The sequence below is a fragment of the Rhipicephalus microplus genome, chromosome 2 (assembly GCF_043290135.1).
Source record: "Rhipicephalus microplus isolate Deutch F79 chromosome 2, USDA_Rmic, whole genome shotgun sequence".
In the NCBI taxonomy this organism is placed as follows: Eukaryota; Metazoa; Arthropoda; class Arachnida; order Ixodida; family Ixodidae; genus Rhipicephalus; species Rhipicephalus microplus.
In genome coordinates this window covers 255,380,228-255,393,555 of record NC_134701.1, presented here as the reverse complement: position 1 = coordinate 255,393,555, position 13,328 = coordinate 255,380,228, and the positions used below count along the sequence as shown (strand labels likewise).

General features: G+C 45.8%; 1 protein-coding gene across 3 annotated transcripts in view; it reads right to left on the bottom strand.

Annotated features, from left to right (window-relative positions):
• Window positions 1-10,354: 10,354 nt before the first annotated feature.
• LOC119169266 (cell adhesion molecule Dscam1-like) overlaps window positions 10,355-13,328 on the bottom strand; it is a 276,122-nt gene continuing 273,148 nt past the window's right edge. For 2 of the 3 annotated variants that reach the window (XM_075880054.1, XM_075880057.1), the window contains exons 27-29: window positions 12,567-12,671; window positions 12,342-12,400; window positions 10,355-10,725 (exon numbers count right to left, since the gene is read on the bottom strand). In XM_075880054.1, coding sequence (XP_075736169.1) covers window positions 12,354-12,400; window positions 12,567-12,671 — 152 coding nt within the window. In that variant the 3' untranslated portion in view covers window positions 10,355-10,725; window positions 12,342-12,353. Of the gene's footprint in view, window positions 10,726-12,341; window positions 12,401-12,566; window positions 12,672-13,328 lie in introns of those variants that run through there. The other variant, XR_012887527.1, reaches the window with a different exon arrangement.

The following is a 13,328-nucleotide window of genomic DNA, read 5'->3' as shown; positions in this document are numbered from 1 at the left end:
AACTCTCAATTGAGTGGAAGCAGACGCAGCAACATATTCATCCTGAAAATAAGGTAATTTGTTGTATAGCACGCGAAAAGGTAAGATGATCCCTCATTCAAAGGTAGTGCCCATATTTAGCTTTGTGTGCAGTGGTACACGTTTCGCAAGCGCGAATAGGGGAGCAATGATACTGCGACACAAAACTGCGCTATTCTTTAGAGAACAAACACCACGAGGTTGGTGTTAGGGTGTTAGTAATCAAACTGTGGTTTCGTATTAAGTTCGACTGTTAAACGACCAAGCTTGCACCTCTCATTAGCAGTAAAAAGGAACGGAAGCATGGCCGGCATATTGTACCCTTTACTGTTGAAGATTTTCGCTACGCGCCATTCTAAGCCTTAAGCCTTCATGCCTCACACGATCGCTGGACGAGGAATGGCTCGGCCGTGCTTCTTTTGCAGTGATGGATGGTTAACGTCGTTCACAGGACACGGCATTGTGCTTTCTGTGTCGTCTTAACGTTTCTTTTACGAAGAATCTGGAATATATGCTCACCAAATTGGGAACCATGCATTTCACACGCTGGCTGCCGTCACCTGTCACACCACAACCCGTCCAGGTGGTTGCAGCCGCCACTAATATTCCACGGATGCGTATCCTTTTCTAGGCCGCAGTTGCGTAGTAAAAAAAAGCGAAAAAAAAGAATGGTTGTGGAGCAGTTATACTACCTTCTTTTGGTACAATCCTTGAAATATATGCATAAAATAAAATCTTAGCCAGCATACTGTACATTAAAAAGACTTCATGTTTATGAACATACGCTTCAATTTAGGCCGAAATAAAATAATGTGAATGCCCATATTAAAAAAAAATAATGAGGCAATTGCACTAAAGATGTGCGTTTCTGCTTACACGACGGGAAAATAGACAGGCGTGATCATCTGCGCTTGCATATGTGAACGACCTAAAAATTACGACTAAACCCAAGTGGCGTTGAGAGATGCTATACTGACTAACTTCGGCTCAAGCACGCAGGCCAACCTACTGCCAACCCGGTCAATGGCCAGTCACGGGGCGACCACTTTTTTTGGTTGTGTCACCGACTAAAGTGGCCACCGACTGGTTACCGACCCTTAGCTAACCATCGGCCACTGGTCTTATGTCCCCTTGAGTGGGCTACACACCCACGATTAAGGGGTGCGTGAATTCATGAAAAGCACATGAATGCGTCGCATGGACGATGACGTGACCATGGGAAAAGGAAGAGCTTCGTGTGAGCAAAAGAGTACGTTAGATCACTTGATTGGCCATGGAGAGGAGGTGTAAGTGAAAGGAGAAATAAATAAAGAACACACACATAAACAGCAGCCATGGCTTAGCAAGCTTCGAACTCAGGACCTCACAGCTGGAAGACAGCAGCCATAACAACTAGGCTATACAGCCACGATTAGGGGGTGCGTTGATTCATGGGATGCACTGAATGCGTCGCATAGATGATGACGAGAACTTGGGAGAAGGAGGAGCTTCTTGAGTGGAGAAAACTAGGATAGGTCACTTGATCGGCCGTGGAGAGGAAGTGTAAGTGAAAGGAGACGTAAGAAGAACACACACATAAAAGAAAGCAGCCATGGCTAAGCAAGCTTTGAACTCGGCATCTCACAGTTCGATGACAAGAGCCATAACCACTAGGCTATACTTTTTTTCTTTAATACCTGTATTTGGTACATAACGTACAACGCAAACAACACTGGGGGTAAAACCACTCCATGAACCATATACATACGGTGAAATTGCAGACAACCAGCCTGGTACTGGTATCGTCGGGATAAAATTCTGGTAACGTGACCAGTGGCTTTATTCTTGAGAGCTAGTCAGGTGGTTCCAGCCCTGCTTTGTGAATCTCAACAAAACAATGAACGCTCTCTCTAAAATAGGCTCGAGCAGGCCATGCATATTTATCAAAATGATAGCCTGCCATCCTTGAACGCCACAACGAGTGGAGGCCCATGAGCATAATTGTGTCGAATGGCAGCCCATCTTCATTTTCTACACTCAATAACTGAATCCCGTATGGTTTCAACGGGAATTCTTTCTTAGGAGCCCTTTGTAGCACATCACAAAAATAAACCCCTTCCTAGCAGTGTGAAAGCACGTGGTCTATGGATTCGGCGATCTTACAAATTAAGCAATGCGTGCCCCAAGACAAATAACATCCTTTTACGTCCAAGCAACCAGTAGGATATACAGCCACAATTAAGGGGTGTGCGAATCCATGGGAAGCAAATGAATTCGTCGCATGGACGATGACGTGAACATGGGAGAAAGAGGAGCTTCGTGAGTGGAGAAAAAGTAGGATAGGTCACTTGATTGGCCATGGAGTGGAGGTGTAAGTGAAAGGAGAAGTTAGTAAAGGACACACACACATACAAAAGAAAGGAGACATGGCTAAGCAAGCTTGAACTCGGAACCTCACAGTTCTGAGACAACAGCCATAACCACTAGGCTATACAGCCACGATTAAGGGGTGCGTGAATTCATGGGAAGCACATGAATGCGTCGCATGGACGATGACGTGAACATGGGAGAAGGAGAAGCTTCGTGAGTGGAGAAGAAATAAGATGGGTTACTTGATCGACAGCTAAGAGGAAGTGTAAGCGTAAGTGAAAGGAGAATAACATAAAAAAAAAACAGAAGGAGCCGCCTTGGTGAGATGGGTCTCGAACCCGGGGCTTCACAGTCCAAAGACAACATAGAGCGACGACAAGAGGTGTAATCACTGGGCTATTATGAAATTATTAAGGGGGGGGGTTGCTGCATTCATGGGAAGTTCTTGAATTAGTCACATAGATGGTGACGTCAACAGGGTGAAAGAGGAGAAGGAAAATCGGGTAGGTCACTCGAATGACCGTGGGGAGTAGGCGCAAATGAAAGAAGAAGTGAATAGAGGGAACAAGGCAAGCCGCCCTTGCGAGATGGTTGCGGGTAATTCATGGGCATTTCTCACTCTGTATGTCATGTTCGTTGAGTGGCCATGAAGCGCATGAGAAGTTGAGCGCTATAAATTGTCCAGACGAAGGGGACTACGGTACTGGCCGCTTCACGAGCTGAAAAGGAGAGGAGCTTATGAAGAGAAGCTGTAAAGAAGAGCTGTGGAGAACAACATGTGCGTGCTCCCGGCCGGGAGTGCGCACACTCCTTATTTGTCCCTGCCCTTTCCCGTCAAAGTGGCAAATGAAACGATCGCTTCACCATCTTGACCGCATAATGAATGGCCACTTGGCTGGCCTGGCTCGCGCTGCGCGGCGCGTGTCGCACACTCACTCCACCAGTCCTTTTCGCCACTTAGCGCAGCAGACGCTCCCCGAACTTTCTATATGAATGTCAGCAGCGAGATCAGGGGTTTCTCATCGCTTACAATCAGGTTCGGAACTCCCAATTTCTTTGTCAGTGTCACTAGTTCCAGAAGCGGTCACCGTAGAGACCAGTGACGTGACCTCAGCCTGGCGTTTGGCTGAGGTCACGTGAATCTACCGGATATAGTGGTGCCCAGGAGCTCCTTCTACTGCGCTCTTTATGCTAGGGTTACAAGTGCCACCGTCCCAACAGGCAACAGTGATGAATGGCTGGGTCCGTGATTGGACTTTCACTACTGGCCCGTTCACTAGATGGCCCTGCAGCTGACCGTGCAAAGTGTCGCTGTGCAGCCGTTGGCTCCGTCCTACGCGTTGTCGGGGACGCGACGCACTTCAAGTACCACACTTCGCGACAATAACCCTCATAAATTGACACGTAAAAATAATTTCTTAGGTGGCATTTAAATTTTTTGTACTGAAATAAAAATATGAAGAATTAGCAGGCCGAGTACATTCGTCATGCGAGTCACTTTAACATTCTTGTCAGTGAGTGATCGTGGCGTGGATTATGTGCTTCATGTCTGTACTTTTTTTGCACTCTTAAATTACAAAATTTCTCATTGTGCAGTGGTACAACGAAAATTTGAACGGGTTGACCTACCTGATGTCTCCCTCTCTTTTTCTTCTGCGGAACGTTCTTTCCCAGCAGTGCTTTGCTTTTAGCTATAGTTGGTGTCACATAATTCAACATTGACGAGAAGAATACAACAAACACTATAGCAGCAAGCTCACAAAAAATCAGTACTAATCTGTCTGTTATTGAGCAATGGTCAGGAATGCTTGTATTTCTGCCACTGTTTTATGTCTGTCATCGCGTGATGGTTGACCTTGCAAATAGTTTTCCATGTTTGGCCTTTGAGAAAGCGCTTTATGTAGAAGCTTATAATGTTTCAAGCCCTGACAGACAGGACTATGCATTTTGCTAGAGAACAACATATTTTTTAGTTTAGAGGTCTCACGGTATACCCCATTTACCCGTCTCGTCTTAAAATCAAGATGATAGTAGCTCGTACTTCGTTGTTTGAAATTTTCGACGACTTCTATGGGCATACACATGCATGTGGGCGTGCACACAGTAAAAGATGCGGCCTGTAATAAAGATACAGATAGGAGATGTCGCAGTAGATGAGACCGCAGCGTAGCCTGCTTTTTTAGGAGTGACCACATTGAGAAGTTGAACATAGTTCAACTGAACGATACTTGTTGCTTTTGGTGTTCTTTGCCTTGTTTACCTCGGTCCTCGTCGATCACGCCCAATCCATTCAAACTGTTAAAATTCCAACGCATCTAAATGTTTGCTCTTCTGCGCTTACTAATGAACAGGATCACCCACATTTTAGGTATTTCGGACCTCGTAGACTCTGACGTGTAATGCACAATGCAAGATTTCAGTGTGGTATTTATTGACACTTTGATTGGACGTCATATAACGAACATTTACACCGTGAAATATAATGAACGTTCTAGTTCAAGGAGGAGGAGGAAGAAAGTTTAAGTGGAAAGACAGGGAGGTTAGCCAGCTCTTAGACCGGCTGGCTACCCTGTGCTGGGGAAAGGGGTGAGGGGAATGAAAGATGTTAAAAAGAAATGTTGCGAAGAGAGGGAGAAATTACAAAAAAAATTGCGACAGAGGAAAGGCAACATCAATGAGTATAAGACACTAAAGTCTGTCTCTGAGGCCAGTTGTCCGCAAAAAGCGCAGCAAAGCTTTCAAAGCCTCCTGGGCTGAGGATGGGCTCGGCCAATGACCCAGAATCCTTTGTTCCGACAAAGGCCGATTGTCTAGTCTATCCAGACCTGCAGTGAGTTCTTGTCTTTGCACGTTGAAATAGGTGCACTCACATAGAAGGTGCGCGATGGTTTCTTCGCAAGTTCAGTAAGTGCATGTAGGAGAGCTGGCCATCCCGATGAGATAAGAGTATGCGTTCGTGAAGGCCACTCCAAGCCACAGGCGGCATAGAAGAGTCTCCTCAGCTCGAGATATCCTTGGGGGAAGACGAAGCTGCAGATCGGGATCCAAGTTATGCAGGCGCGCGTTTGTGAAGTCTGTCGAGTTCCACTGTACCAGTGTGAGGTCACGTGCAAGTGAACGAAGTCTTGTAGCTGCGTCGGTTCTTGAGAACGGGGTGGCTGTGTATTGGGTACCATCGTGTGCAGATCTAGTGGCCTCATCTGCGCGGTCATTGCCATATATACCGCAATGACCTGGTATCCACTGATACACTATGCTGTGCTGTTTTTCGGTTGCTTGGTGATGAAGAAGCCTTATTTCAGCTACTAACTGTTCATTAGGTCCATGGCGAAAGGGTGATACAAGACATTGAAGAGATGCCTTCGAGTCCGAGAAGATCGACCAAATTCCCGAAGGTTCTTTCACTATAAACTCCAGGGCTGCACGAATGGCTGCAAGTTCTGCAGCTGTCGACGACGTCAAATGCGATGTCATGAATTTAATTGTGATGCGCCTCGCGGGAATAACCACCGCCCCTGCAGAGCTTACTGAAGACACCGAGCCATCCGTGTAAATGTGAAGGCGTCCGTTGTGCTTCTCTTGCAGGAAAAGTAATGTGGCCTGTTTCAGGGCTAGATGCGACGACTTTTTCTTATTTTGGATGCCAGGAATTGTAAGAAGGGCTTTGAGCGGGTGTAGGCACCATAATGGTATCGGCGGCTGTGCTGCATGCGTGAAGTGCAATGGAAGCACTGCGCAATGCTGAGCTACAGTTGCGCTGAACGCTGAGTCGGGCCTGGAAGTTCGAAGTGAGGCGAGGTGATGAGATGGAAGCCGAGCGAAATGTCTTATGTGCATTCTCAAAGCGTCTACGCGGATGTATGCGTTGACTGGATAATCACGCGCAATGATGACTGTCGCTGCTGTAGACGCGCATCTCGGGAGACCAAGGCATATTCTCAGGGCTTGGGCTTGGATCGACTGGAGGACGCGCAAGTTTGTTCTTCGGATCCCGCAAAGCACGGGCAAGCTGTATCGCATATAACCGAGGAACAAAACAGTGTAGAGTTGGAGCTTTGCTTTTACCGATGTACCCCACGTTTTTCCAGCAAGAAACCTCAGTACGTGGGTGATCATGGTGAGTTTAGTTTTCATATGGGCGATGTGAGGGCTCCAGGAGAGGTCGCGATCAACTATGACTCCGAGGAATCGGTGGGTCTTCACGTAGTTGATCGTGTGTCCGTTGATTTTAATAACATATGGGCTCATAACCTTATGCGTGAATGCTATAAGCGAGCATTTCTCTGATGACGGCTCTAGTCCCCGTTCTTCCAGGTACTTTGTCGCTATTTTTGCCGCTCTCTGAAGCCGGGCACGCAAATGAAGGCGTGTTACGCCTGACGCCCAGATGCAGATGTCATCTGCATATATTGATAGATGGACAGATTCTGGAAGTGCATCAACCAGGCCGAGTAGCGCTAGATTGAAAAGTGTGGGGCTAAGAACGCCGCCTTGAGGCACACCTCGGTGGTTGCAATGGTGCGTTGTTGTGCCATTCTCCGTCTGTACAAAGAAAGTTCTGCCTTTCAGATAGCTGTGGATCCATTGGTAAACCCGACCCCCTAATACAACATTTTCCATGACATCCAGAATAGCTTCATGTGATACGTTATCGTATGCACCTTTCACGTCCAAGAACAACGCCGCAGATAAACGTTTCAGTCTTTTTTGATGCTGAACAGATGAGACCAGGTCTATAACGTTATCAATTGCGGACCTCCCACGCCGAAAGCCCGTCATAGCATGAGGGTATACCTCATGGTGCTCCAGGTACCACTCCAGGCGAGTCAAAATCATCCTCTCCATCACTTTCCCGAAACAGCTGGGAAGCGCGATGGGGCGATAAGAGGTCAAGTGCAGAGGAGATTTACCTGGTTTAAGCACAGGGACGAGGCGGCTGGATTTCCATGAATGAGGGATAAATCCGCTGCTCCACGAGTCGTTGTACACGGAAAGAAGGGCCCGTCGAGCTGCTTCTCCGAGGTTGCAAAGAGCCATGTACGTGATCCCATCCGGACCAGGCGATGAAGATCGTTTGCATGCCGTCAAGGCCGCTTGTAGTTCCTCTAGAGAGAAAAAGGTGTCCATTCTTGAATCTCTGGAAACTGGAACGTTTTCTAGGTGGCGCGTGGTGCACGCGGACGCATGACCGGCAACTTTCATGCAGAAATCTTCTGCTACTTCAATTTCGGTGCGTCCTTGGTAGAGAGAAAGACACTTGAAGGGGCGATGTTCGTAGGCCACGGACAATCCTCCATGTCTGCGTCAAAGGCTTGTGTGGATCCAAAAATTCACACAGTTGTTTCCAGCGAAAGGATTGAAGTGAAATGATTCGCCGCTGAATTTTTTTCTGTAGGCGCCTTGCCTCCCTCAAGTCGTGAATGGACTTAGTGCGCCTATATCTTCTTTCTGCGCGACGACGGATCGCTCTGAGCCGTTCCAATTCCGCTTGATATTGACAATAATCTGAAGTATGTTGAATATGATAGGTCGCTTCTTGAGTAGCACCTCTAATCATATCCTCGAGGGTGTCAAGAGGAGGCGCTTTATTTTCTTGACACCTTCTTTCCGTCAGTGACCTGAACTTTGTCCAGTCGATGCGAGTTGAAGTGTCGTAGTTTGGCGATTTTTCCAGGCCCTTGATCTTCAAATAAGTTGGTATGTGGTCGCTTCCATGAGTTTCATAGTCTTCGAACCACTTGACCTTTCCATTTAGGCTTCGTGACACAAATGTCAAGTCAAGGCAGCTGCTGTATGTCGTTCCCCGTAAAAACGTTGGGCTTCCGTCGTTTACACAAAGCAGCTGCTGCTCCAGAGCAAAGGAGAATACTTGCCTTCCGCGACTGTCTGTCTTCTGACTTCCCCATAGTGGGTGGTGAGCGTTGAAATCTCTGGTGATGATCCATGGTCCAGGTGTGGCTGTTAACAGTGCACGTAGTCTTTCAGGTTCAAAACGGTTTGAAGGTGATATATATGCGCCTACAAGCGTGAAACTGAGGTCTCTACGTCAATGTATTGAATACCACTAAGGAGCTCAGCTTAGATACGGTCGACCCTGAACAGCACAGGAAGCAGAAGACACGCTCTTCACTTTTCCGAAGTAAATGCTGGTTATGCCCGATTCCTTTTGATTGACAAACCATAGCTCAAATTTTATTTTTATTTAGTACCAATTGATGAAGGTCGCCCAATAAGGCAGGAAGGAATGAAGACTTGGAGTGACAAAACCATCAAACAGGAAATGTATTTGTGAAGTAAACGTTTTAACAAAAGCAGTTGTCTTGGTCAGGGCAGTTGCGTACCTTACTAAAACGAGTCCTACAGTCGAAATTTTGCAGCTTCATTTCTTGTTCGACAACTCGTCGACATAGTATGAAGGACTGTGTTTGTTCACCATTGAGCGTGTACTTACGTGTGCTTATCGAGCAGAAGTTTGTCTACCACATTCGCATCTTCTTCCAATGAGAAGAAGATAGCGCTCATTGCCTGTATAAGTGACCACCCCTCTCTTAAGTTGATCTTGCCTATGACTGGAAAACAGCACGAGAAACTACAGGTAGTTGGGCCTGTCTGTTCTTTCTGTGTCGTAGTTTGTCATGCTGTTTTGTAGTCATAAAGCTAGACTCAGTAGTTCAGTTTCATACCCTTTTGAAAATCTTGCTGACGTCATGTTGGTTAGAGGAAGTTAAGTAGAATGATTACAACAAGGCGTGGAGGAGGAGCGCTTAGTAGCAGGCGTCCGTATTCTTCTTCTAGTGAGTTCTTTACAGGCAGGAGCCAAGACAAGTAAATTCCTAGAAGGAAGTTTTCGTATGAACACTTTATGCATAGACACAGCATCACACTACATCGTAACAACTTTGCCATATGTACACGCGTGGTCGATGCAGTGCGAATGTTCGCTTAACAAAATGTGGAACTATACATAGATGAAAATGTTCATAGAGGGGTCAGGAAAATGCTATAATGCACACATTCGAAAACGTAAACCTGTGTCTTCCTCCAACGGCGATTCGATATGGCAGTGAGTGGGCTTCACACTTGGCCCAATAGAACACAGCTCGGCACCCACACTGCCCACTCTAAAGCATTTTCGCTCTCTTTACTGTATCACATGTTCATCACGGCAACAACATAAACTACATTACCAAACTGTAACACCAGTTTAATTTTTTTTACTCTCTTATGCATCAAGGTGAAAAAATTTGCTGCCGCGTTCTGGGTAGGTTAAAAATCTAATTGATGATGATGATGATGAATAAAAGGTTGCAAGGCAGTTTTCAGTAGGCTCTGCCACAGATGAAAACAAGAAAGGAGATCTTAGGTAGATACCATGAGGTAAAAATTAAGGTTCTGGCAATGATAGCACGAGTCTCAGTTGTTCCTTTCAGTGAAGGGTCAAGCCACCGTGTTTATCTGAAAAGTCCCGAACATGTGTGCTCTCTCAGTGGTTGTATCTGTCTCCTAAACTATAGGTCGGTTTTATCCCCCAAATTCCTTTACCAGCATACAAACGTGACGTGCGGTCCCACGCACAGCGCTTCTAAACCTAACGACAGGGATAGTTTATCACCCTCTTCAGTTTAACCACCTGAGTGCTAAAAATTATCTCTTATAAACGCGTAGAAAAGTCGATAGAATTTTCGCTCGAGTTATTCTGGCGTAATGTTATTGTGACAATTCTGTAAAGGTGGGCCATTTAGAATCAGTATTATCTTAGAGTATTCACACCAGTGACATCGAAGCATTTGGCTTCTACAGTTTTTCAACTGATGGGCTCGTATATAATTAGCAATGTTTGCATGAAGTCTAGCGACAGTTACGCCTATTTAACATTTGAAACACCACATTTGGCAGTTTTTCAAGAAAAAAAAACAACAGCGGATGGGAACCTGACATGCACAACATGGCAACGTGTAAAATGAAAGCACGATCAACGCGTTCAACATTGCTTTCGCGCTGACAAGAGTTTTTATATCACACTGCACAATTAGATATGTATGCAAGGGGAGGCTGCTTTCACATCGATGTTCAATATTGTGGACGATGATAATGACGATGAGAGGATCGCGAGGCGTCAGAACGCAATGAGGCACGAGCAAGACTCGCTCCCCGTGCTCAGTCCGAAAAAAGGCGCACGAGTTCGCAGTGAGCACGCGTCCTGCCTTCGGTGACGACCTTCGCCGAACACGCCGTTTACAAAGTGTCTCTGAGCATGGCGCGCAAAATGGGCGTTGGTCGAGAAAAATAGTGTTCTGTATCGTTTTGTTTTTCCTTTGGCCTTCTGTGGTGCAGTAGGAACAGCGTTGTGTCCGTGGTCTGAAAAGAAATAATGTCAACAAAATGCCGGAATCAGTTCAGCTGAGTGGTCTTTTTGGATGGAAAACAATCAATTCTGCATAAAAAATTCCTGGAAACAACTTTGTTTTGAGGTGTGTATTGTAACACAAGCCAGCATGGTAAATGAACATCGACGCTGTATAAGCTATGAGCAGTGGGTGAAGATAGGTAGCGGCAGTGTTGCCTCGGGCATGGTTGGTATGGAAGACCTTGCCGGCAGTAACTCCACTCGAGCGACTCTTTTCATGCAGTATATATGTCAACATGAATCAATTGAACCGGAAATTCACAGAAAGCGCAAGAAACGCCAGATACCATCTTGCACTTGTGCAATATACACACACGTTCCGGGAACCCAATATCTTCAGAGAATCTGTGGGAAGCCCTCTTTACTTCATACTGTCCATTAGTTTCTCCTTTTCTGAGCAACAGTGCTTACAGCGCCAGATGACTACTGGTCTGCATCCCGTACCTAGTACACAATAAGGAAGAAGCACCCCATACGTTGAAAAACCATGTAGGAATGTAGGCTGATTGTTTTCTCAAACTACACAGTGTTGCAATAACTCAGCTCACTCGTGTCAGTGCTTTCAAAGAAATTAAACAAATGAAGTCACCGACGATTATGGTGCTGTCTAATTAGAATTCGGAGCACTGCTAATCAGGTATTTTGATTTTGCGATACGTGCACAACGCCCATGGTAAGCACGGAGGCTGAGTAGTACCCAGCCACTACCAGCTGGTTGTTGTCCAAATCGGTGGCCAATATTCCAACGTTCAAGAATTCAACAACTACATCCGAGGTACCAAATATTTTGATGGGTACTGCAGACATACCCGTACGCAAGTATAACATAGCCACACTCGCCAATCGGTTGGGGTCTCGGCGAGCGGTGCCCCAGTACTGGTAGTCTACGACTACGGTGGCTTGTTGGAATTCGTCCTGGTTTCAGCAATGCAAAGTAGAGAGGCATGCCGAAGAAAGGAATCGTGATGTCTGTCCTTGGCATGTGAGGTGAATAAGCGAACGTTGAGCACATAAACCAATACAAGTATGGCTGCTCAATCATGGCGACAGCCTTAGAAGTGACGGTTTTGAGCTTGTGAGACTGCAACCGACGAACCCCATCGGCTAGCATCGTATCCGGATTGGGTTTCTTGTAGGAGAACCTGAAGTCGTCCCCATTGGGTCACAGAGCCTGTTAATTTTCGTAGCACGTCTTAGTGCCACCTATACCAGTGTTACTTTTGCTTGCCCAATTGAAGTGGCGCATACTTTGTTTTCGTTAGCCATTTGGATCTGCTGTACATGATAGTTGGCTCACCGTATTCCTGTGTCATGTACTCGTTTACGTGGTTACGCCACCCACGGTGACACTGAGCATGACACCACCTAACGAAAAAACGGGCGCGCAAGAGCTGTGCTCAAAAACCAGTAGGCCCTGTAACAATGGTGACACGAGGCTTCTTTGCTTCCCAATCTCTGCTGTTCACTTCGAGCCAATAATCCTAATGCAACCACTCTAAACGAGTAAAAAAGTCACTGTTTGGATTATAATTTAATTTAAAAAAACGTAGCTTGAAGAAATGCTCACCTAGTTTTCATTTCACCTATGGGACATTCTATGGGACCGCTTTGACGGCGAGTGGTTAACTGCAAAAAAAAAACAGGATGGGAATGAGGTGTGAGGCAGTTACGAAATCAGAATTAGCTTTCATCAAAGCTGATTGGCACTTCTTTTATCGCAAGCTTAGCGCTTCCAGAAGACGCAGCGAAAACAGTAAAGGTGATAAACAGGATTCATAGATACAGAACTCACCCTCTAAACCTTCAGGACCGTCGTCGAGCTTAACCACCGCTGTCGCCATTTTCCAATGACTAGACGATGCCCGCCTGTCACCCACGTCGGCTGAAGAACTTAACACTGAAAAAAACAACAGCGGTAATTAAAATAAAATAATTTAAGCAGAAATACTTAAGCCACTTCTACAATACTTCCTTCAGACTAGTTGAATCATATATAAATGTTGACATGCGGCGCGGACAGAAAGTAATAAAAAGTGCAAGGCCAAGCACGGAGTATCAACTCTTTATCCATAAGCCAATTAATAGGCGTGCATATCCCAAGCGCCATCCATATGCGCAAGAAGAAAAGGGAAATGCAAGTTGAAAAAATGCCCCAGAATACGGGGACGTAAAATTCTAATGTAATGTCCTCTTTTGGGACACGACATGTTGTTACTCAGTTGTCTATCACAAGGCTCTGCTGTGAGGTCTGTTGTGTGAGTAGGTATCTGTAGTGTTACACATGATTTCTCCCATTATCGCAAGGATGATTACCTTGAGACGACCAAGTGGCCATTGTTACAATAGTTTTTTTTCTTTTTGTATTAACCCTAGTTTCTGTTGCAGCCATTCAGCTATCTCTTGATGGAACACACACGCGACAAAAACATGTCTGTCGCACAGTAGAAGTTTCTCTCATCGCGACAGGAACGTGTTGTATGCAAGAGAAATCTTGTCTTGAGAAAACAGCTATTTCGTTGGAAAGTTCTTTCAACTAAGATCTATTATCAACACT